Source organism: Podarcis cretensis (genome assembly GCF_951804945.1).
Source record: "Podarcis cretensis genome assembly, chromosome: 10".
Lineage (NCBI taxonomy): Eukaryota > Metazoa > Chordata > Lepidosauria > Squamata > Lacertidae > Podarcis > Podarcis cretensis.
The window spans coordinates 252,798-276,648 of NC_137179.1; the positions used below are offsets into that span (position 1 = coordinate 252,798).

Sequence of the window (23,851 nt, forward strand, 5' to 3'; positions counted from 1 at the left end):
TGGGCTTGGCGGCTGCTCCCAGTCACCAGTCTAGCTGCCACATTCTGGATTAGTTGTAGTTTCCGGGTCACCTTCCAAGGTAGCCCCACGTAGAGCGCATTGCAGTGGCCCAAGCGGGAGATAACCAGAGTATGCACTACTCTGGCAAGGCAGTCTGCGGGCAGGGAGGGTCTCAGCCTGCATTCCAGATGGAGCTGGTAAACAGCTGCCCTGGACACAGAATTGACCTGTGCCTCCATGGACAGCTGTGAGTCCAAAATGACTCCCAGGCTGCGCACCTGGTCCCTCAGGGGCAGTTACCCCCTGCCTCCTATCCCCCCAAAACAGTACTTCTGTCTTGTCAGGATTCAACCTCAAAGCCACCATAGCACAAAGCACAGAGCCCCACTTCCCAGCCCAATCTCAGGTGGCAGCGTTTGTTTCTTGGCTGATTTAGGTGCCTGCTCCAGGCTCCTGTTCTCAAAGCATGACCAAGAAAGTATTTCTCAGATGGGGTGGGGGACAGGGACATCGTGCTCATATGGGGAGGGGCATATGATGACCTACTGGCTAGAGCTTACCTCCCTGGTCATGAAATGGCTTTTGCACCACAGGTGTGCCCCTGGCACCTATCACAGGAGTGGGCAGACCCTCCAGACTCGCCCCCACCCCGCGAGATGCAACAGGCGGCAGGCCAGCTGTAGCAGGTGTGAGATCATTCACAGACTTCTAGCGATTCATCTGCGCTCAAAAGCGCAATTAGGAAGAAAACAATACTCAGGACACACAAATAGTTTACTTTATTCATAACTCAATGTGTTACCAAACTGATTTAATCGCCTGGGCAAATGAGACCAGACACGCAAGGATTGTAAAAAACATTTGGAGTGGGGGGAGAAGGGAAGAAAAGACTCGGCAGTTCCTGGGGAGGTGGCCCCAGCACCACCTGGTTGCTTCTTGGGAAGGAAAGCATCCCCAACGTACAGCAAGGGATCTGGAGCTGCTGCCCAAGCCCTTGCTAGTGTGGGAGAGTCGCTTGTGGGGTGAGAGAAACTTGCGCAGCAAAATCTGCACTGAGCTTCTTCATGACGTCTCCGTGGCTCAGCCCCTTCTGCGAGTGCTTAGCAGAGCCGTAGTTTTCTTTCACAAACTTTGCAAACGGTGTGAGCGGTGCTTTCGCTGGTGTGCCATCCTTGCGCGTGGGCTGGCACAGCACAAACTGCCCCTTGCAAAGGGCACAGACATAGCGCTGGGTGTCCAGAGACTTGGAGTGGCGCCCGATCCTGGAAAGCAAAAACACAGGAGGCAGCCTGAGGGAGCAGCAGACGGGCGGGCGCAGGAGGCGGCCGTAAGCAACACCCACTAACTGGCAGCCGGATTCAGCAAGAGGCCACATGGCCAGCACTCCTGATGCCCAACTGGAAGCCCACCCATACACATGAAAAGATCCTGCAGATCAGAGCCCAAGGCAGGCACACAATAAGCCAATCTGGACACATTCAGTGGTTGGCCAACAGAAGCCCTTCTTGAAAGAGCAACGCCAACTATTCCCCTGGAACTACGAGTTGTGAGCAGGCCTGGCTAGTTTCTCTGGGTGGGGAGGCCCCAAAGAGGGAGCCAATTTCAAGCTGGTCCCTGGACCAGTTGCCACCCAGCTGTGTCCAAGACAGCAGGACTCAGCAGGCTGCTTTCAACCTTGAGGCTGAGAATCTCCCCGATGATTCCCAGGAAGACAAATTCTGCAGCCACCATGACATGTGCTTATCTCCTGTCCTCCTGCAGGATCCCCAGATGGTGTTACTCCTCCTGCAGAGTATTAGGGAGACCCTCATCCGATGGAGAAGGCAGCGGGAAGAGAGGCAGAGGACTTTTGGGGTTCTGGCCCCCCTTTTATTTTGCTACAATGACTCCCGCCCAGTGAGGAGGTCTATGATTCTATGAGGTGCCCATGCCCTCCTCACTGGGCACTTTAGCCTGGCACTTGAGGCAGAGTCTTTAAGTTAGGCATCTGGTGAGGATGGGCTTTGGTTCACCTTGTACTGAATGACAGATGAGCCTGCGGGATCTGGCCAAAGGGGCGCATCCTGTTCTCCTCAGGGGCCAACCAGGGGCCCGCCAGGTCCCAGAAGCAGGGCCTGAGCACAGCAGCAGCAGCTAATCTCCCCCCTTGTGATTCCCAACAAAGTATTTACTGCCTCCGACAGGGGAGGGAGAACAGAGCTTTTAGTCTCCATGTATTTGACTTATCCTCCTTTGAAGCCTCCCAAGGTAGTGGCTGCCATTACTTCTTGTGGGAATGAATTCCACAAACTATGTGCCATGTGAAGAAATACTTTCTTTTGCCTGTCCTGAATCTTCCCATGTCCTTGGATGTCCACGGGTTCTAGAGTTATGAGAGGGAGAAGAGCTTTCCCCCTCCACTTTCTGTTGCGTGGGGGCTTCCCTGGGGGGCATCTGGGCTGGCTTCTGTGGGATGAGGATGGTGGCCTAGAAGGGCCCCTTGGCCTGACCCAGCAGCCACAGGGCTCTCCTTCAGCTCTCAAGCCCTCGCTCCCCTTGCTCCTCACCACGGAGACCAAGCTGATGTAGAACTCAAGGGCTGAGCAGGGCAGAGCTCAAGAGTGAAGAAGGCTCTTCCTGGGGGCCAGGAGGCAGCCCCACACTCCCACTTCCTTCACAAGGCACTGACTGCAAAATCTGATATATCTGGATATCTTCCATACTTCATTCCAAAAGCTGAAGTCCAGGGGGCAGAATGGGTGGGGTCTGACACCTTCTGTGGGGTTAGCCCACAAAACCATTAGGGCTTACAGGATCAGGGCCCTGGAAGGCTGGAGATTCTTAGAGTCACCAGCAGATGCAGAGACTCTCTTAGAACAGGATATGGCTCTCACTCAGGACTAGCTGGAATAGCTGAGCCGGGATCGGGGTTAGTCACCCAACGCACACCGGGGCTCAAATGCCTCACCAGGAACAGGCCCCGATCCTCACTCACGTGTTTTTGCACCGGCAGCACTCGTAGGTGAACTTGTATTTGATCTCATAGTTGTGGCATCGCGACACCACTGGGAGCTCTGGGTGGACCACAGCCGACTTCTTCGCATACAAGCGCCAAAACCGGCCGTGGCCGTCTCGGACCCCGTGGATCAGCCAGGCAGCCGCGTGGCACAGTTCGTGGATCAGAGTGTCCCGAAGTCGATCTGCGCAAGACAGGAGAGTCATGGAGCAAGGAGACGTGATTCCAGTTGATGCGCAGGCGCACATGCACCAGGTTCACCAGCAGGGCTGGGCCATCTCTGGCTTTCAGCATCACAATATATCACCAGCTAAACCACAATATAGTGACGTATCACAACGCCTGAAATAAGGATGGAGCTACGGAGAGGCATTGGCTGGCTTCACAGTTTTCCCCGCATCATTATTTTTGCATAACACACAGAGACATGATTTGCGATATATAGTCAGATCAAGAATTATGAAACCAAGATCACAAAATGGACTTCAAACCGGTTTTGGATGATATATCAATATATTGCCTAGCCCCACTCACCCCCTTCCCACACCTTGAGTGACTCTTCTTCCCTTGCACTGCCCTTCCTTGAACAGGCCGATCCAGGAGACCAGAGAACCAGCAGGGCAAGGGAAGACAGGCTGCGTCTGCCACGCTTGGTCAAGGTCTGTTAATACATTGTGACCCCTGGTGTCTTGATTTACAGCATGGCATTAACGCTAAACTAGAGTTTACAGAGAGGAATGCTTGGGATAATGCCCCAAGCCAGTAATCCAGACACGTCTTCTACTATGGTGGGGAGCAGGATGTGGCCTGGTGGCCTGGGATAAGGCCCCACCCTTACTGAAATCAAGGACATCTGAGCCTGATCAGTGCCTGGATGGGTGACAGCCTGGGAGCCACATAGACCCCCCCCCCCCCCGGGCTCCAGGGTGGAAGAAAGGTGGGATTTGCATGCAAGGAAATAAAAATAATACCACCAGTCTCCCCTCTACTTCTTCAACCTCAAAGCTCCTTTCTGAATCTGTGCGCTGCCATCCAAATGCAGAATTAGCTTTGCAGCAACTCAGCAGAGCCTCAGGACCCCAGGAAGACCCCTTCCCCCCACTTGCCTGCAGAGTCACAGACTTTCTCCGACAGCATTATCCGGGCATAGCGCTGCCCCTCAGGGCCCTTCAGCTGGCCACTCACGCAGCAGCCGGCAGTTTTCCGCATCTTTTTGTTCCAGACAATCTCCATATTCTCTGGCAACTGAAAGGACAAGGGGGATAAGCAGCTTAGCTCCTACCGGTCCTGGAGCTGCACTCCTGACTTCTGAGCTGAGGGCCAGGCTGGCCAGAGACAAGGGGAGCCCGGCCGGCTGGCCAGCCTTTCACAACACTCCCTGTGCTCTTTCGTTTCACACTCCCCAGGGCAGGCGTGCGCTAAGCCCTCTTTGTGCAGCTTGGCTCTGTGGAGGAGCAGAGACCAGACATTCTTCCTCTTGGTCGTCTCTTTGGTTTCAAAGTAGGGAGCCTGCAGAGAGGTCCAGCATTACTTTAGCACAGCCCCCACTCAACCGCGTGACTCTTTGCTTCAGCTTTGCTGATGCAGGAATCCAGGCAAGAGTCCAGAGGCAGCTCATACAGCAGGCAAGGAACTTCTCGCTGCTGCTGCTGCTGCTGCTGCTGCTGCTGCTGCTGCTGCTGCTGCCGCCGCCCTTCTGCCTCCTTTCCCAAACCCTCTCAAGAGGCCACAGGATCCATAGGAGGAGAGACAAGGGGTCAGCAGCCACGAACAGAAGCCAGACCCAGCAGCCCACCCGCTAGGAGCAGATACAACCCCATTCCAGCTCTGTACCTTTTTCTCAAAAACGGAACGGTTGTAGAAATCATAGAGGCTCTGGGCCAGCTCCCCCTTCCTTCTCCGGAAATGCTTAGAGTGCTGGGATTCTGGGTCGGACAGCTCTTGCAAGAAGCAGCCCTGTACCTGGCAGGAACTCCTGAGGAGGCAAAGACCCATGAGAGGAAATATTATTATTATTATTATTATTATTATTATTATTATTATTATTTATACCCCGCCCATCTGGCTGAGTTTCCCCAGCCACTCTGGGCGGCTCCCAATCAAGTGTTAAAAACAATACAGTGTTACATATTAAAAACTCCCCTGAACAGGGCTGCCTTCAGATGTCTTCTGAAAGTTTGGTAGTTATTGTTCTCTTTGACATCTGACGGGAGGGCGTTCCACAGGGCAGGCGCCACTACCGAGAAGGCCTTCTGCCTGGTTCCCTGTAACATGGCTTCTCGCAGGGAGGGAACCACCAGAAGGCCCTCGACGCTGGATCTCAGTGTCCGGGCTGAACGATGGGGGTGGAGACGCTCCTTCAGGAAGGAAAGGGCATCCCAGGTTCCGCCCATGAGACTCACCAGGGACTAGTCCAGAGGTTGCCAACCTTTCTGAGTCCATAGCTGCCTTGAGCAACCACATTTTTCTGCAGCTCCTGTGTGGAAGCCACTGACACTGGGGTCCGGATCCAGAACGTGAATCCCAGTCTGCAGGCTGCCAAGAGGAATGGAAGGCAGAGGGCATGCCCTCAGGGAGGAGGTGCTGGGCTTGCTGGTTCTTCCAGGCTCGCCACTTCAGGCCTGGGCCAGCTGCTTTGCCAGAGTTCAAAGCTGGGAACAGAGGCATGAGCAGAAGACGAGCTCACCTCATCTGTGTCTGGTGGGACGGGGTGATGTCACCGAGCACCTTGCTCTTTGGAGCTCGCACAGAGATCGGCGTGGCCGGAAGATGCGATCTGGGCCGTGTGGGAAGGGCGCTCTCGCTCTTCACAGCTGGGCGGGCGCTTCCAAGGGGAGGCGGGACATTTCTTCTCTCTACCAGTCACAAGCCAAAGGTTCAGCACAGGCAGACAAGGCCCCAAGTGGAAGCCAGGGCAAAGCACATGGCCAAACAGCTTCACAAGCCCTTTCTGCTCACCAATCAAGTCTCTGGCAGCGTAAAACATCTGCAGGGTCCAAGCAAAGGCCCACCTGGCCCAGCTACCCCGTCTCAAGTGCCTGCCCCTCATGCAGAACCAAAACACTTCCTAGCCCTTCTCTGCTGCTCACTCCTGACACCCGCAATCCAGCCGGGCTGGCTTCTCCTCTGGCAGGTTCTGCTCAGCCCTCGTGAGCAAGACCTGCTTCGACAGGCCTGACTGGGCTCCCTAAGCTTGTCTTAGCCCCCTCTAGCGCTAGCTGAGCCCATGGCCACCCCCATATCCCGCAAGAGGGTCAGTGAAGACCTTGTGCAAAGCAGAAGCAGCACTTCTGCCTGCCCTGAACCCTTCAGGTGAGCCAGAGGACTTGCACCCTTACGGGAGACGGAGGAAGACAACTCTCCTGGACACTCAGCCCAGCCACGTCCCCTGTGGGGTGTGAAACACAGAGATGTCAAATACAACATTCCTAGAGTGGAAATAAAAAGGGGGTTCTGGACCAGCCTGTTTCCTCCTGGGCTGGGACAAACTTCCTCTACATGTGGCTAGAGGTGGTCTCTTCCAACTCTATGATTCTATGACCTCACCTGCGCAGGTAACAAAACAGCACAGGGGAGTCAGCCATCTCTCTCTCTGACTCCATTCCTCGAAGAAGCAACATCTCCTTAGCCTGAGATGCTCTCTTGGCTTCCAGCCAAGAAGAAGCAACATCTCCTTAGCCTGAGATGCTCTCTTGGCTTCCAGCCAAGAAGAAGCAACATCTCCTTAGCCTGAGATGCTCTCTTGGCTTCCAGCCAAGAAGAAGCAACACCTCCTTAGCCTGAGATGCTCTCTTGGCTTCCAGCCAAGAGAGGAGAAAGGAACTATCGCCTCATGGGATAGATTCCAGGTGTATATATTTTGTAACTTAAGTCTGCCTTCTGGGATCCATCTGCGAACAGGATGTGTGAGTAAACTATTTTTTACTTTTACATAAGACTATGTTGTGTCTATTGTTTTAAGAGGGGATAAAAGGGGATTTACCAGGAAACTTATTTTAGAGGCTTATACAAGCCTGGCAAACCTATCCGCTGTGAAAGTTTAAAAGGGGAATCTTACTCTGCTAAATTATAGAATTTGTAAACACAAGTTGGGAAGGATATAATTAAACAATATATCCTCTCCTGTCTCTCTGAACATTCCCACACCCCCCACACCATACGGCGCTTTATCAGGGCCTTCTGGCAAACCCAACCTCTTCTGACCCAATTCACCAGTCCAATGAACATCAGCCAGTTCCCCGTTTCCACATACTTCTGAAGCCCACGGTCCTCTGGACCAGGACTGTGCTAACATTACTTAAAATGAGGATATTTCTAATGTTAAGACAGTGTGAAGAGGATTGGGGTGAGGGGAATAGTCCTGCAGATTGTTTTCAAGCTCAGGGAGAATGTACTCATGGAGGACACTTATTCACGGCTCCAGTACGGAGAGCCTCGCAGGCAAAGAGATGTGCAACCCGCCACCTGTGGACACCTGCCCCAAGCAGCAGGGGATGCAGCCGGAGACGGTTTCTTACAGGTACCTTTGGTGGTGGGGGGGGGGAGTCCAGTCTAGCAGGCTCTCGCTCTTCTCCCTCATACAGAAATGAAGCTTCTTTGCTGCCTCCCTTTCCCCTCAAGCTCCCACTTTCCACAAGGCAAATAAGGTCCTACAGCTGCAGTTTCAGGAAATCTCCCCCTTTGCCCTACACCCCCAAAAGGTGTTAAGTGGGTGCTGAGGACCCGGCCTGGCTTCACTCTCCTGCCCAAGAAAGACTGAGGGGGCCCAGCCTTCCCCCAACAGTCCAGGAAATCTCTTTTGAAAAATAACATTACAACTGAGCAAAACACTTCCCCACTTTCTTTCCCCCAACCAAACTGAGGGCCAAAGCTACAGTGATCTCTGAATTGTGGCCACAGGGTTTGAGGGTGGGAGGACCCTGGAAGCCCCCTCCTCCTACCCCCCTCCTGGCCCAAGGCTCTTCCAGGGTGAGGCGGGAGCAGAGCTGCCTCTTACCGGTGGTGCCCTTGGGGTCTGCCGCTGCTGCCTTCCTTGCAGAAAGGACCATCTTCTGCTTCAGGCGCACCAGGAGGCTGTCCATCTCCTCGTCGGAGGTGTCGGATCCCAGCACAGCGCTTGCTCTCGCCTCCTGGCTCTGGGCGGTGCCTCCAGACTGATCTGTGGAGCAACTGCTTTCTCCCTCGCTCAAGGGAGAGTCGGGGCTGCCCCTGCGAGCGACAGGGCGTTGCAAGCTCCTCCAGGTCCACTTTGGGGCCTGGCGCGCTCGTCTGGGCTGCTGGGGGTTCCCTGGGGTGCCTTTGGCAAAGACGGAGTCATCGTCGTCATCGCTGTCGGTCTCGCTGAACACAAGGGGAGGCAGAAACGAGGCAGAGGGAGCAGCCCCCTTTCCAGGCGTCCCAGGCACCTCTTGTGCCTGAGCAGACCGCGGCCCTGCAAGTCAGCAAAAAACATTTCACAGGCCCTTCTTGGGAGTCAAACTGGGCAGATCAATCACTGCATTTAGAGAACATGAGAGTGCACCAACTCAGCTCGGAAGGCTCTTGGGCTGGGGTGTTGCTTGGGCCTTTTAGTTTGGGCAGACGGTTGTGGCTGCTTTTTTTGGGGGGGGGGGAATCCTTATTTTAGATCTTGTTGTGATTTATGTGGAAACTGTTCAGTTTGGTTTTGTATTTTGTAAAGTTCTACGTATCGTTTATGACTACTTTTGTTGTGTTGGAGTCGCATACTTTTTTATGTTGTAAGCTGCCTTGAGCGTGGTTTGAACTGTGGAAGGGTGGCATGCAAATAAAATCACAGCAAGGTGAGTGCCCCCAACCATCTCGTATCGCCCCGACATGAGGCCCAAATTCCTGCACTCCTGTGGGGTGAAAGGAGACCACCAACTGCTCCCCAGGTTCAGAGCTCCGCAGGGTCCCCAGGGAGGGAGCAGGTTTCTGGCTCTGGGCCAGCATCAACCCAGCTGAGATGGCAAAACGCAGCCTGCGGGGGGGGGGGGGGACAGGCCATTTTGACCTGCCTTGGACCAGGACAGCTCACCCAGCCTCCTCCAACTGGCAGCTGGGTCTTTCCATTATCACTTGCCTTTTTTGCCAGATCCATATTTGCTTGTGAGGTAGCTGAAGAAATCATCTTTGGAATCGTCCAATCTGGGACACAAGAGACAAAGGCAGCAGCGTCAGAAGGCAAACAAGGATACAGAACAAGTCTTTGGTCTTGCTTGTGAAATATACAGTAAGCCCACAACTTACAAAAGGGTTGCATTCCAGGATCATGCCTGAAGACAAAATCTTGTGTAGTCCAAACACATACTGGGCTCAGTGGTGGGTGGGGTTGCCAAAGTCTTTTTTCCCGGATGCCCACCTCCTCTCTATTTATCTACCTACCTATCTTTCTTATTTATTTATTTATTTATTTATGCCAAGGGCATGAATCTGGACACACACAAGTTAAAGGTGTGTAAGTTGTGGGCTTATGTAATTCAAATAAACATGCCAAGTCAGAGCTCTACTCACTTTAAGGCAGCTGAAACAATTTCCAATTCACCGTTTGAAAAAACCCAACCCAGCCCTCCCCCCTTTGGCAGAACCCACCTGCTCTGTGTCCTTGGAACGCAGCATGTTGCAGGTTTGGGGGTCTTCATTCTAGATAAAACTAAGTCAAAACCATGAAAGGGGGAGAAATGTCACTTTTTTGTTTCCTGAAATTTCTTCTAAAGCCCACAAAGGTGGCAGCTTCAAAAACTAGCCAGCGTTGAAATGAAACCAGGGATGAAGGGACAAACTGGGTCCACATTCAAGGGGCTCAGATGCCAGCATCCAGCTGCTCCCAGCAGAAAGACCTCAAAGGAGAGGCTGAACATTCTGCTGAAGAAATCGGATTTTGGGATTCTTCTGGCTGTTTATGTACGGTGTTTTTAAGCAGGGCTCTGGGGCACCCAGGAAGACCCACCAGAGACGAGTCAAGGTTAAACTGTCAGGCTCACTCGCCTTTACAGACAGGCTCCTCCTCCTCCCATCCATTGACCCACAATTAGTCAGAAGCAGGTGGCAGGTTGCTGCTGAGCCGCCCCCCCCCCCCACACACCCCCACCTGATGCTACACACAGAGCCTGCCCTCCTGAGGTGCTGGGGTGGCATCCCACCAAGTCCTACTCAGAGGTTGCGCTGCGTTTCAATGTTAGGTGGCATCTATATGCAGGTGGCATCTGTTACGGAGCTCAAGGGAAAGGGAATCTGCCTGCCTGGCAAAGGGCTTCACCCCAGAAGCTGCGGAACAGAACAGAAGAAACCTTTGGCCAAGAGACTCTGGTCCATGGCAGAAACAGGACCTACTGTCGAGGGAAGAAATGCTTTTCAGTGGGTGAGAAGAGATGCTGACAGTGCAGCAGTCTGAAGAAAACACAAGGCTCCCTGCACCCCAATAAAGCTGGGGACCAGGTTAACCCCAAAGGCAACAGAAGAACCAATTTTAGTTGAGAGCAAAAGTATAATGGAAAGGGAACCTATCAGTACAGTGGTTCCCCGCAAGACGAACGCCTCGCAAGACGGAAGACCCGCTAGACGAAAGGCTTTTCCGTTTTGGAGGTGCTTCGCAAAACAAATTTCCTATGGGCTTGCTTCGCAAGACGAAAATGTCTTGCGAGTTCCTGCGGGGTTTTTTCCCTCCCCCCCCTTTTTCTAAGCCGCTAAGCCGCTTATCTGCTTATCCGCTAAAAGCCGCTAATAGCGCTAATCCGCTAAGCCGTCAATGGGCTTGCTTCGCAAGACGAAAAAACCGCTAGACGAAGAGACTCGCGGAACGGATTAATTTCGTCTTGCGAGGCAGCACTGTACAAGGGAAAAAGTTTCTGGGTTGGTGCAACCCGGAGAAAGAGGGTAACTCCCTTTGGAAGACACAAGATTTACCCACCCAGGAAGAATGGCAGATGAAGTTGATGGACTATATGGAATTGGCGGAAATGACTGGCAGAATCCGAGACCAGGGAGAAGAGTCGGTGGAAGAAGATTGGAAAAAATTTAAAGATTATTTACAGAAATATTGTAAAATTAATGAGCTTTAGAAAAATGGTGGAATGAAGTTATATGGCTTTGGCAGAAATGTTATAAGGAACTAGGTACAGATAGATTGTTAATGTATTAAAGGGAAAAACAAGGTTAGAATATGTTAAGATTAATTACAGGACAGAAAACAGAGGAAGATGGAAAGGAATTGCTGAAACAGTTAATTGAAGTGGAATACAAAAAGGGAGGCGTGAGGAAGTCAATGAAACAAGTGAATGAAAGATAAGCTTGAAAATATTGGAAGTGTTTTTAATTGTTCTTGTTTTGTTTTGTTAATTCAATGTTTTATGTAGTGTTTTTGTTTTTGTTTTTGTATTGTATTATATTGATTTAGGACACTGACAAACTGGAACGTGTCCAGAGGAGGGCAACCCAAATGGTCAAAGGCCTGGAAACGATGCCTTATGAAGAACGGCTAAGGGAGCTGGGCATGTTTAGCCTGGAGAAGAGGAGGTTAAGGGGTGATATGATAAAGGTAAAGGTAAAGGTACCCCTGCCCGTACGGGCCAGTCTTGACAGACTCTGGGGTTGTGCGCCCATCTCACTTAAGAGGCCAGGGGCCAGCGCTGTCCGGAGACACTTCTGGGTCACGTGGCCAGCGTGACATCGCTGCTCTGGCGAGCCAGAGCCGCACACGGAAACGCCGTTTACCTTCCCGCTGGTAAGCGGTCCCTATTTATCTACTTGCACCCGGAGGTGCTTTCGAACTGCTAGGTTGGCAGGCGCTGGGACCGAGCAGCGGGAGCGCACCCCGCCGCAGGGATTCGAACCGCCGACCTTTCGATCGGCAAGCCCTAGGCGCTGAGGCTTTAACCCACAGCGCCACCTGCGTCCCCGGTGATATGATAGCCATGTTCAAATATATAAAAGGATGTCACATAGAGGAGGGAGAAAGGTTGTTTTCTGCTGCTCCAGAGAAGCGGACACGGAGCAATGGTTCCAAACTACAAGAAAAAAGATTCCACCTAAACATTAGGAAGAACTTCCTGACAGTAAGAGCTGTTCGACAGTGGAATTTGCTGCCAAGGAGTGTGGTGGAGTCTCCTTCTTTGGAGGTCTTTAAGCAGAGGCTTGACAACCATATGTCAGGAGTGCTCTGATGGTGTTTCCTGCTTGGCAGGGGGTTGGACTCGAGGGCCCTTGAGGTCTCTTCCAACTCTATGATTCTATGATTTGTTTAATTCTTTTTCTTTCTTTTTGTAATCTTTAAACTCTTAATAAATATTATATTTTTTTAAAAAAAGAGAAAGAGGGTAACTCCTTCTCCAGACTTCACTTCTCTGAAGTCTCTCAGCCTCACTCACCTCACAGAGTGTTTGTTGTGGGGGAGGAAGGGAAAGGAGATTGTTAGCCGCTTTGAGACTCCTTAGGGTAGTGATAAAGCGGGATATCAGATCCAAACTCCTCTTCTTCTCTTTTCTGCACAAGTAGCTTTTTCTGAGGTTTTTTGTGCTATAACTTATCTTTAGACCCACTGAGGAAATTAGCTTTTACTTACAGTTTTCAAACTCGTCATCGCTGCCTGAACTCGATGAGCTGAAAAGCAGACAAAAGGAAAGTGGCTAGCCATTGAACAGCCATATTCTAAATGCACAGAAAGAAGCTTTGATCAAAAGTCTTCACTGCAGTGGCGTATGGCTGGGAGCACACAATATTCTGACATTTCCAATTTAGGATGGTTTTCAATTGGTTCACTATGAAGTGCTCTGATGGATGACTCTCTCCACAGCACTGGGAGCGAGTCTCGCAGAACCTGCATGTTCAGTGAGGCCTCAGAACTCAGTGTTGCTGCCCATCTGTGTTGGAAGTCAAAAGGCTCTGTTTGAATTTACAGCCAGATGAAGAAACACCAAGCGTGGAAACGGAAGTATACAACATCATGCATGGCCAGGAAAAGGGGGCAAAGGAAGGTTCTTCTCCCTCACTCACAACCTCAGGACTCTGGGCCCTCTGAGGAAGCTGAATATTGGAAGATTCAGGAAAGCACTTCTTCATGCAGCACAGAGTTAAACTCTGGAACTCCTTGCCACAGGAGGCAGTGATGGCCACCAGCCTAGATGGCTTTAAAAGAGGATTAGACAAATTCATGGAGCAGGAGAGGGCTATCGGTGGCTATGAGCCACAATGATGATGCTCTGCCTCCATTGTTGGAGCAGTGATGCTTCCGAATACCAGTTGCTGGGAATCACCAATGGGGAGAGGGGCTTCCACCATTGGGGCATCTGGGGGGCCACTGGGAGAAGAGGGTTGCTAAACCAGGTGGGCCCTTTGGCCTGGAGTAGCAGCTCTTCTCGTGTTCCAGGTGTTCATCTTCAACACGGAAAGGCAAGAATGAGAGTGAAATTACTCCAGGGTTGTTTCCAGGGTTGGCAACCATGTTTTATTCACAAATTCCAGTTCCCTTCAGAAGAGCATCTATATATGTCTTCATACCACTGAGCACTATTTACTTAAAAGGTTTAAAGGCGGAAAAAGGGGTTAAAACACATAGACGTCATTATGTTTCAATTTCTTTTTCTACTTTTTATTGGGTTGTTGCACATAAAATAAGACACCCCAGGCTAACGCAGGCAATGGAATTTGGGCAATATCTCCAAAAGAGCATCCAGATAACATAAATGTAATCTTTTTTTAGTTAATCTGTGCTATTAATGTGCTTAATCCTAATTACTTGCTTCTAACGACTTTTCTTGATTAGTTTAGCATTTCTCCTAAGCCACGAAGAGGCGTCCCTCCCCCCCCCCGATATTTCTATTCTGCCGAAGGGGCCGACCTCTCTCGCTGTCCCCCCGGCAAAGGCGTCCAGCGGAAGAACCGGCCCCGCTTGGAAGGGGCCCCTGACCAGGCGGGCTTCGCGCCCCGGGCCTCGCCCTCCGGGGCTACTTACGCCGCCGCGCTCCTCCTCGGCCGCCGGGCTTCTTCGGCGGAGACCCCTCGCCGCGCCATCGCGCCGAAGCCGGGAGAAAGAGAGCAGGGAAGGCAGCGCCGGCTCTCCGCGCCCGCCTCCGGGGGAGCAGCCGGGGAAGGGAGCCTCGCGCGCCTCGCTCTCGCCGCCTCTGCTTTGAATTTCCCGCCTGGGCGCGCGGGGATGACGCACTTCCGGAGTCTCGGTCTCGCTCTCTCTCCCCCCCCCCCGTCGCCCCACGGGCTCCTTCCGGTTCCCCCCAGGCGGAAGAGGCCGGGCGTCGTCCTGGGAGGCGGCGCTGCAGCTCGCGGCCCCTGAGAGCTCTGGCCTCGCCGGGGCTGGACTAGATGGCCCCTGGGGACCCCTCGGGGCGGGGGGGGGGTGGAAAGGGGGGCGAGCCTTCCGGGGGGAGCCTTCCGGGAGGAGATCTCCGGAGAAAGTTCTCCCGGACAGGCCAGCCCCCCGCCCAGAGCCTGCTCCCCAGGGGGGGTTACGTCTAAGCTCAACAAGCTCTAGCTTAGGGCCCCACTCTCCTGGGACACCCCCCCAAAAAAAAAAAAATTAAAGGGGAAAAAAGGGTGTACATTTCCAAAATGCAAGATAAAAAACAAATAAAATAAAACCTACATACAGAAACAGTGTTTTGTGTTGTGTAGGCTCCTATGATGCAAGTCATGGGTCCCACCTGCTAGCCTGCTCCCTAAAATATCACTACTTTCCTCCTTTCTAGATATAGGGTAGGGACGCAGGTGGCACTTTGGTCTAAACAACTGAGCCTAAGGCATGCCAATCAGAAGGTCGGCGGTTCAAATCCCTGCAACGGAGTGAGCTCGCATTGCCCTGTCCCACCTCCTGAGAACCTAGCAGTTTGAAAGCACAAAGTGCAAGTAGATAAATAGGTACCACTGTGGCAAGAAGGTAAATGGCATTTCCGTGCGCTGCTCTGGTTCGCCAGAAGCGGCTTAGTGCTGCTGGCCACGTGACCCAGAAGCTGGGGACAAACACTGGCTCCCTCGGCCAGTAAAGCGAGATGAGCGCTGCAACCCCAGAGTCATCCACGACTGGACCTAACGGTCAGGGGTCCCTTTACCTTTACCTATATATAGGGTGCCTCCATTCTACATGGAGGCCATCAATGACCATATAGCATATATTCAACACAAAAACAGTGACAATTTGTTATTGACAAAGAACAGCTGGACATAGAAAGGGCCCAATTACCTTCAGGAGCTGAGGGCAGCATCAAACCTCAATCTGGCCCTGTCTGTGCCCCCCCACCAAAATAAATAAATAAATAAATAAATAGATAGATAGATAGATAGATAGGAAGGTGGTCTAGTCTGTCTGGCTCTCACATCCTTCAGTTTGCTTTGATGGTTGTTTGGCTCTTGGTCTGGCTGCTTGTCCTTGCCGAGCCGCAAGAAGCCTTTCTCGAGTCTCAAGGGACACCCGGAGGGGAGGGGAGTCTGGCATTTCTTTTTACTGTGAGGGGTACTTCCTCGTAGAAATGGGCATGGCCTCAGGCCCACCCCCAAATGCATATGAAAACTCCTGGCAAAAGAAAGACCATCACTTAGATGTTTATTATTTTCCATAACAAGTGCAAGTGTGGGATTTGTGTTTGGTGTAACGTGCACAGTCCTTCCAGCCTCATATGCACCCGCCTCTCCTGCAAGGGAGTCTGGGGCGGCTGCTTTGCTCCTTTCCATCAGATGGCTAAGACACCCCTCGGCCGGCTCTAGTCAGGGCTTGGGCCCTGGTTGCTTCTTCACGCCCCCTCCAGCAGGGGGGATTCCCTTCAGTGCAGACACCCCCGTCCAGACTGCCAGAGAGGCCAGGGCAGCTGCTCAGAGATGTGCCAGGGGGAAGGCAGGAGACCCTCTCCGGTCCTGGAGTCCGTTGCTTCCCTCACCCATAGCTGTGGGGGCTGCTGGGGTTCATGGGGGCTGATTCCTGAAGTCCCAACTGGCCCTTCAGAAGCCAGAGCCGATGGCTCAGGTTCTGCACTTGGCAGGTGCCCAGGGCACAGCCGACACGCATCAGCTGTGCACGGTGCAGGCGGGGGGCTGCCTGGCGCTTTGGACGGGGGGCTGGAGTCCACGGGAGCCGGTGCTGGGGGGGGCTGCCAGGCTGCTGGGGATCCAGTCTGCGCCTGGGGAGGACGGAGAGGTGGAGCCGGCTTCCTGGCGTCGCCACGGGAGGCTTCCAGGCCGGCCACATTCTGGCTGTCTTGTCCAAAAGCTCTTCTGTCATCGGCCGCTTCTGCAGCCAGGCTGGTGGGTGGCTTCTGGCCCAGGGCTTCCTGCAACGAGAGGATGAAAGAGGTGCCATGAGCCCTCGCCCTCCACTGGCGGCAGAAGGGAAAGAGGCATGTTGGAGCAGGAGCACAAATACTTGCAGGAGCCGGGCTCATGGAGCAGCCACAGCCTGTTTATAGGGGGATCAAAGCCGCCTCCCCCCCCGCCTGTGTGGTCCCTGGGGGTGCAGGGGCCACACCTACTGCTGCACTGCCCAGGCCCAGAGCCGGCATGTGCCCTCGCAGGGTTGGCTCATGAAATGTTGCTTGAAACGGCTTGGCTGCCCTTGCCCAGAAACTGCGCTCACAATCCTTTCTCACGGAGGAGGAGCGCTCGTCACAGGTGAGTCTGCCTCTCATGGGATGGTCCAGGCAGGGTGAGAGTGAGGCCTGTCAGAGCAGAAGAAGCACAGACAAAGGCCCAGCCTGACTCAGTAAGAGGGCTCTGTGGATGAGGCTGCAGATCTGGGTCAGCATATTTGGGTGGGTGTACAGCGCAGCCTCTCGGGGAGAGAAACCTGTGGGTTGCCACTGTGGTGCCAGGCCCAATTCAAAGTACTCGTGGTTGCTTTCCAACCCCTAAACAGCTTGTCAGATGCTCACCTGGAGGCACGCATGGGCATCTCCCTGAAAGTCAGCAAGGAAGGCCCCACTGCCAGAGCCTCCCGACAGGTGCATCAGGTTGGCACTGGACCCGTGAGACAGGGTCAAAGAAGGGCAAGCCTCGCACCCTGGGCGAATTTTCCTATAGCCCAAAGGAATCTCCATCTCCACAACCCCACTGAGTTTCAGGGCTCTGACGGGGGATCCCCCCCCCCCCACACATATCCTAACAGCAGCAGGAATAAGGCAGTTTGGGACATGCACTTTTTTGAGAATGGGCTGCCTGAGAAAGACCCTTTTGCCTCCAAAGTCATAGACAAGAAAACCAGACTGTTCCCTCCTAAAGTCCACTTTGCTCAGTGTGACTCACTCTCAAGAATCCAGGCATAGGACAACAGTCTTGGGTATCTTTCTTGGATAAAATCGTGTGAGGTCTGGTACTGGGAGTCAGAAAATATGACTTGGTCTTTGTGTGTGGAGCTTGTGCAGAGTGTGGGATGATGGGCACCCTTGCTCTGTGTGTGTGTGTGTGCATGCGTGCACATGTATACACTTGTATAACTGTGACTTGTGTCCCCTTCTCCCTGCTGTGTCCTTCATGGCCAATAGACATGTTGGCCTCCCAGGCCATTGGAGATGGTTGCCATTCTCAGAGACAACTGTGGCTCTTACACTCACTCCCATTTAAAAACTTCTGTATTTGGGTTTTCTCTCAGAATTAATTAATAGGAAGCCACTTTTTAAAGGCCCCCCCCCAATCCTCTCTGTGGGGGACCCAGATCCTGAATGAGATGATGGGAGAGGAGAAGCAGGGGCAGAGCCCCCTTTCAGGTGGGGAGATGAGCTCCCACCCAATCCAGGGACAGGTCCCCCTGCCCATGTCCTGTTGGGAACCTTGGAAGCTACCGAATTCCAAGTCAGAGCTCTGCTCCATCTGGTTCAGTACTGTCCGCACTGACTGGCAGCAGCTCTCCAGGGTTTCAGGCAAGGTCCATGCACAGCCCTTGTGCCATTGCGGATTGGACCTGGACTCTGCATGTGGAGCGGGTGCTCTGTCCCTGAATTATGGCCCTGCTCAGATCAATGTGGCAAGAAGTCAGCTGGGGCAGAAGGAATATTTTACACATTTAAATGAAGCAACATTTAATTGCTTGAAACTGGTAGACTTCAACCTTGGCTTTTGCTTTTGTTAAAAGCTCAGCTCTTGGCCTTTGTAACTGAGCAGAGGCAGACCTGCCTGCCTGGCCATCCTCATAGGGAGAAGCTGCTTCCTGGACGGTGGTCCCAGAAAGGGCAGCCCCCCACCTCTGTGGCAGGACACAGCAAGGGGGGTCATCTCTTGAGGGCCATGCTCTGCACCAGCTGTGAAGAGACTCGTGAGCTGAGCCCAGAAGCTCCCTCTAACCCCAGCAGTCCCTCCTTGAGGACCTTGGATGGCCTCTGGCCTCTCCGTTTGGTCCCCTGTGAGGCCAGGCCCCTCTGCCTTGGCTGCCTGGAGAGGCATCACGGCCAGCACGTCTCTCTGGGTGGCGGCAACCGTCTCTTCCAGACCACAAGAGAAACTATGTGTGGCTTAGCCCTGACGCAACCTGCTGAGCCACCTTTTCCATTTGAGAAGCGGGATGGGGCGGGGGGGAGAGAATGAAAGAGGAGAGGAGAGAGCATGTGTCAGGTTGGGGCATGGAGAAAGATGCCAGCTTCCTTCCACCAGGGAAGAGGAACTGGTCTATGAGGAGGCGGGAGAGACTGGGAGATGGCCAGAGGGAAGGAGCAGGGCGGGGAGGAGCGTAGGCAAGGCAAGGGAGCTGTACCTGCCACAGGACACGTACGCTTGGCAGGCAGGCAGCAAGGAGAGAGCGGAGGCCAGCTGCATCAAAGGCCCGTAGCCCACACACAGGCCAGGTTCAACAGCCTCTCTCCAAACCGTCACCACAGTTTCAGGTAACAGGACAGGAGGAGCTGCCTCTCCCCTCCACAAGTGAGGACGCCTGGCACAGCTGCAGCTGGGTGTGATGACTGCCGGGCTCTGCACAGGCCTTGGTCCTCTGGCCTGTGGGGCGTGTGTGTGTGCGTGAGAGAGAGATGTTTGCTTCTGCAAATGCAGCCTAAGATTGCATCAGCTTTTTGAGCTGGCACATCACACAACCGGCTTCTCTTCGGTTTGGGAGCCACTAAGACCCCGAGATCATTTCTGCACACTTGGTTTCCCCATCCTATACTTGTGACTCTGATTCTTTGCACAGAGGCGGTTTTAGGGTAGCGCAACTGGTTCTGCCCCACTGGGTGTTGGCGCCACAGGGGGCACCGCAACAATGATGTAGAATGGAGAGGGAGAGACGGGGGGTGCCAAATTTTATTGTTGCACCACTGAAATTTGAGAGCCCAAGAGCCGCCCTCTTTGCACCTACATGCAGGACTCTACATTTATCACTGTAGGTTTTCATTCTCTTGGTTTCAGCCCAGTCTTCCAGCCTGTCAAGATCTTTTGAACCTGTACTCTTGTTTTCTGAGGTCCTCATCCCCTTCCCAGCTTGGCATCAGCATCCTCCAGACTCCAAGTAATCGAAAGGAATGCTGAGCAGGGCAGTGTCCCTCGGCACTCAGCTCAAGACCTCCCTGCCGGCCGGCCGACACAGAGACACTCATCGTGGGCACTCAGTAGACACTCAGTGGACACAGCTGCTCAGCCAGTTTTAGATCCACCACAAAGGAGTGTTGTCCAGCCTCTATTTTACCTACTTGTCAACAAGATAACGTGGGAGACTTTGTCAAATGTTTTGCTGAAATCAAGATATACTATGTTCATTGAAGATAAAGCAACTAGACTAGTCACTCTAGACTAAATGACAGGAGGGAAGGTTGGTCTTGCAAGCCATACAGTTGATCAACCCATTCTGGCTCCTAGTCATCCCGCCCGGAAACCAATGTCCCCACTGGAACAGGGGACATGTGGATCCAGAATTAGTCTCCACAGTCACTTTCAGACTCATTGTTAAAACCGTGTTTATGGAAGACCATCTTACACAGCTACGAGTGATCACCGAAGAAGAAGAAAGATTTTCTAGATGGCCACAGACTGACCTCTTACTCATCTTGTATTGACCATTCAGTAGTTTTTGGAGACACTCCCCTCTTCCCTTTTGAAGACAGACAACATTTGCCCACCTCCAGACATAAACACCCATACATTCCTTACCCCCCACACGCACGCACACACACGCACGGAGAGAGAGGTGATTCATTCCTTGTTTTAGTCACAACCAAATATGATTTTTAAACTGCTGACCATGACTTTAGTAATTGTTTTGGATTTTAAAAAAACACCTGTATTGTAAGCCATCCTGTGTGGCAAAGCGGGGTGATATAAATTATAAATACCCTGCTCAAACAAGCCTGTCCGCCAGCTCCCTGTCCTCTGCAGCCCTTCCACTCATCCTGGGCGTTAACCCTCCTGACACCATCCTCCCAGGTGCGAAATGTCTCCGCTGCCTGAGATGTCCCCCTGCTTTGCTCATTGCGGTTCCTACTCTCCCATCTGCCCTCTGCCCAGGACTTCCTTGTTGCTTAGCCTTGAATCAGCCTTGATGGAACTCTGGGCAGATTCCATATGCCACAAATGAGCATTTCCTGCCATCCCTGGATGGGGTGCAGGCAAAGCAGCATCTCTTGCCATTAGCTTGAATAGGAAAAATGCCGCAGGAGCTGATGCAACAACCAGAAGCCTGTAGGGGAGCCACAAACCTAAGCCAAAAATCATAATTTGCACTTTGCAGTAGGTGACTCAAAAAAAGTTTGTATTTCAGCTGGGAAAACTCCAGTTCCAATCTCTGCTTGGCTGTGCTGACCCTGAACCAGTCTCTCTCCCTTAGGCTGCTCTGTTTCACAGGACTGTTTGGATGATGTGGGTCTCCCTGGAGGAAGGGCAGGTGGGGCTGTAATTCATTCCCCATCCTGCTCTGCCATTGAGGGCCGAAACCAAAGACAACAGTTGCATCACAGCTGAATGCTGGGTAAACACAGCAGGAGGCAGAAGGCGCTTGTGGGGACCACGGTCTTCTCTTGCTTAGGGAGCTGTTCCACCCGCCTTCATGGAAGCCTTGCTTGCTTTTCCATCTCCAGGCTCCCAAGTGCTGCATGGCTGAGGGGAGGAATGGTTCAGCTGGGCTCCCATTCATCCCCTGAGCTTCCACCTGCTGCTCACCCCCTTTAGCACTGGAGCAGGGGCTAGAGGGACCAGAGAAGATGCTGGCATACTGCCCAGTGGTGGTCCCAAGCAAACAGCTGGATGCCCACAGACAGATGAGGGAGCAAGACACAGAAGCCAGCCCCCCCCCATGCCTTGCCCCCTACCCCCATCCTCTGAGCAGAACTCGTGGGCTGCATTGGTCAAAGGTCTGCAGGGTCTCCCCACCCCCCACTGTGTCAACACACTGCCTGGAGCTGTATTTTCAACAGCAGCAGAAGAGCCTTGGGGAGACCCACCAGTCCTTGGCCGAAAACCCTCCATCCTTCTCTGCAGGGACTGGCAGCCTGCCCACTGGCCAGCGGGAGAGCCAACAGCGCAGCCAGCAGCGTGCCCAGCCCTCATGCTCCAAGCTCTGCGGAGCCCAAACGATGCCCCTTGAACCCCTGCCTGCCCTTCCGCTGCCTTGGCTCAGGGGCAACTCCGGTTCAGGTTCACTTCCCCCCAGCCATCCGATGGTCAGGTGACAAGCCAGACATCCAGCCCTGAGTGCCTGAACCTTCGCCCACTCAGCTGCTCCCAGCCTGGCTGACAGAAATGCTCTTTAACTGCCCAGGTGCTTGCAGTTGAAGCCCCCAAGGGTGCCAAGTCATGCCACACTCACATGCCCCCCCCCACACACACAGTTGCCAGCTGTGCAGTCAGCAACTTTTGAGGACACTCACAGCAGGGATCAATTCTCTCTCTCTCTCTCTCTCTCTCTCACTCTCTCTCTCTCTCTCTCTCTCCTGTACTTGTGTTAAGGCCCAGCTCACCCAAACCCATTTTCTCTGTCATGTGCCCCCTCCCTGCATAAGTCTTGTTTGCGCACCCACCCCCTTTTCACAGAGAGGTATCCCAATCAGTATCTAGCTTGGCTTGCTTCCTTAAGCCGCCCTCTCTCTTAGCAGGCAGGCAACATGTTCAATTGTATATAGAATTTATTTAACAACATTTATATACTGCTTCATTATCAACGGAACCCCTAGGCAAGTGTGTGCGTGTGCCTGCTTGTATGTGCGCTCTGTGTTTGTGTGGCTATTAGAGAACTTCCTTTGCCAAACCTTTTCACGAATGGGAGCTCTACGCTAGTTCAATTCCTTGCTAAAGGGGACACATCCTCCTGCTTGGATGACAGAGAGGACGTCTTCATCATGGCGCAATGGGCCAGTGCGTCTGGCTGTTAACCAGAAGGTTAGTGGTTCAAGCCCACCTAGGGATGGCTGTGGGCAGGATTCCTGCATTGCGAGGGGTTGGACTAGATGACCCTCGGGACCCTTCCAACTCCACAGTTCCAGGGTTCTAGGATGGTTATTGCTGCTTTATCATGGCTTCTATCTCATCTGGAGATGATGATTTATTAAATTTGTATGCCGCCCCAAACCCGCAGGTCTCAGGGCTGTTACAGCCGCCTAGCGGAGGTTTGCCTCCATCTGCTGTCGCAGAGCTTGAAAGGAGATCCTCGCAGGGCTGAAGTGGGTGGCAGGCTGGCACCCCCATTCCAGCCCAGGACAGAAGCACAGCCCCCAAAATCCAGGGGAAGGGGATTCCTTCCTTCCCATCTGAGCATATTTGGGGGTATCCCGACCACCACCCCCATTTTAGGCGAGAGATCCGGGCTGCTGTGTGGAATACAAGGGGTGGGGGGGGGGGACGAGCAAAGGGTCTTTCTTTAGGCTGGTCCCAACCGGCGCAATTCAATTCTCCCAAGAGTAACTCCTGGAGCCCCCCCCCCAACTCCCTGCCCCATGCAAGGCACTCCACCGCGCGGCTCCCGGACACGTTCGGCCATGGCGGGGGTCGCTCCTCTGCCTGAGAAAGAAGCCGGGTTCTCGGGCCGTTCCCTGGAACTCCCTTCCACTGGACTGCACGCCTCTCCCGAAGGGCAAAGAGGGATTCCGCCCCAGCTGGCAGGGGCGAGGGAGGGGCATTCCCTTTTCTTAAGGGAAATTCCCTTATTCTGAATAGGATTCCTCGTAAGAAAAGGGAAAAGTTGACAGCTCCGCGGCTCCCCACACGCCCCACCACACTCTCTGCAAGGGGACAGGAAATGGGGGTGAGCAGACGGGCCTCTCCGCTCTGCTTTGAGGCGGCCTCTGTCGGGGCAGGGCTCCTGGTGACCTCCCGGCCCCATTTCAGGCACCCACCCCACCCCCACCCCACGGCTGCCGACCTTCGCCCTCCCTGGAGGGGACGGAGCAGGAGGAGAGTTCTCCGACGGGCGGACGGGGACTCACCTGGGCGACAGCGGCGAGATGCGCCCCGACAGGGCGGGCGAGGCGGACTCGGCGCCCGGCAGGTGGAGGAGCAGCGGGAGGAGCGGGAGGAGGAGGAGGCGACAGCGGCTGATGCAAGCGGGCTCCCGGCGCAGCTGGCGCTTCATGGCGGCGCGGGGGGCGGCGGAGAGGGCTTCAGGGCGCGAGGACCCGGTGGGGGGCGCTACCTCGCACGGGAGCCGCTTGGCTCCGGTGCCCTAGTCGGATGCAATTCTGGCTGGTGGAGCTCGGGCTGCCCGGTCCTTCGGAGCGGAGAGAGTTTCCCGGGAATCCTCGACGGTGAGCTGGATGGCGCGCTGGCTCTCCTGGACGGCTCCGGGAGGTATGACCCGCAGCAGCAGCAGCAGCAGCAGCAAACTGCCTCCCCGCGCCGTCCGACGCGGCTTAAATACCAGCCTCCTGGCCCCTGGGCGCTGCCCGGGCTGGCCAAGCCTCTGGAGGCTCCTTCCGCGACGGGGCGGGGCATCCAAGACCGCCACTGACTGGCTGGGGC

At 53.8% G+C, this 23,851-nt stretch overlaps 2 protein-coding genes across 2 annotated transcripts; both read right to left on the bottom strand.

Annotated features, from left to right (window-relative positions):
• Positions 1 to 756: 756 nt before the first annotated feature.
• Positions 757 to 14,017, bottom strand: LOC307225047 (germ cell nuclear acidic protein-like). Its single transcript, XM_079992717.1, has 10 exons — positions 13,944 to 14,017; positions 12,555 to 12,592; positions 9,587 to 9,647; positions 9,078 to 9,142; positions 7,992 to 8,426; positions 5,682 to 5,850; positions 4,829 to 4,970; positions 4,102 to 4,240; positions 2,975 to 3,179; positions 757 to 1,262 (listed from the first exon to the last, which is right to left on the bottom strand). Exons 1-10 carry the CDS (start codon positions 14,000 to 14,002, stop codon positions 998 to 1,000), a joined length of 1,578 nt encoding a protein of 525 aa, XP_079848843.1. The 5' UTR covers positions 14,003 to 14,017; the 3' UTR covers positions 757 to 997.
• A 1,509-nt stretch (positions 14,018 to 15,526) lies between these two features.
• Positions 15,527 to 23,671, bottom strand: ADM2 (adrenomedullin 2). The gene is made up of 2 exons (XM_079993154.1): positions 23,320 to 23,671; positions 15,527 to 16,263 (listed from the first exon to the last, which is right to left on the bottom strand). Exons 1-2 carry the CDS (start codon positions 23,463 to 23,465, stop codon positions 15,870 to 15,872), a joined length of 540 nt encoding a protein of 179 aa, XP_079849280.1. The 5' UTR covers positions 23,466 to 23,671; the 3' UTR covers positions 15,527 to 15,869.
• Positions 23,672 to 23,851: the final 180 nt, after the last annotated feature.

What these genes read in the sequence shown, in the direction of transcription:
- LOC307225047 (XM_079992717.1), bottom strand. Translation starts at nt 14,002, where the DNA reads ATGGCGCGGCGAGGGGTCTCCGCCGAAGAAGCCCGGCGGCCGAGGAGG. An exon ending in ATATGGATCTGGCAAAAAAG is followed by an intron (nt 8,427 to 9,077) that starts GCAAGTGATAAT and finishes GCTGACTTGCAG; the next exon opens with GGCCGCGGTCTGCTCAGGCA. An exon ending in TCCCACCAGACACAGATGAG is followed by an intron (nt 4,971 to 5,681) that starts GTGAGCTCGTCT and finishes TTGCCTCCTCAG; the next exon opens with GAGTTCCTGCCAGGTACAGG.
- ADM2 (XM_079993154.1), bottom strand. Translation starts at nt 23,465, where the DNA reads ATGAAGCGCCAGCTGCGCCGGGAGCCCGCTTGCATCAGCCGCTGTCGC. An exon ending in ATCTCGCCGCTGTCGCCCAG is followed by an intron (nt 16,264 to 23,319) that starts GTGAGTCCCCGT and finishes CTCTCGTTGCAG; the next exon opens with GAAGCCCTGGGCCAGAAGCC.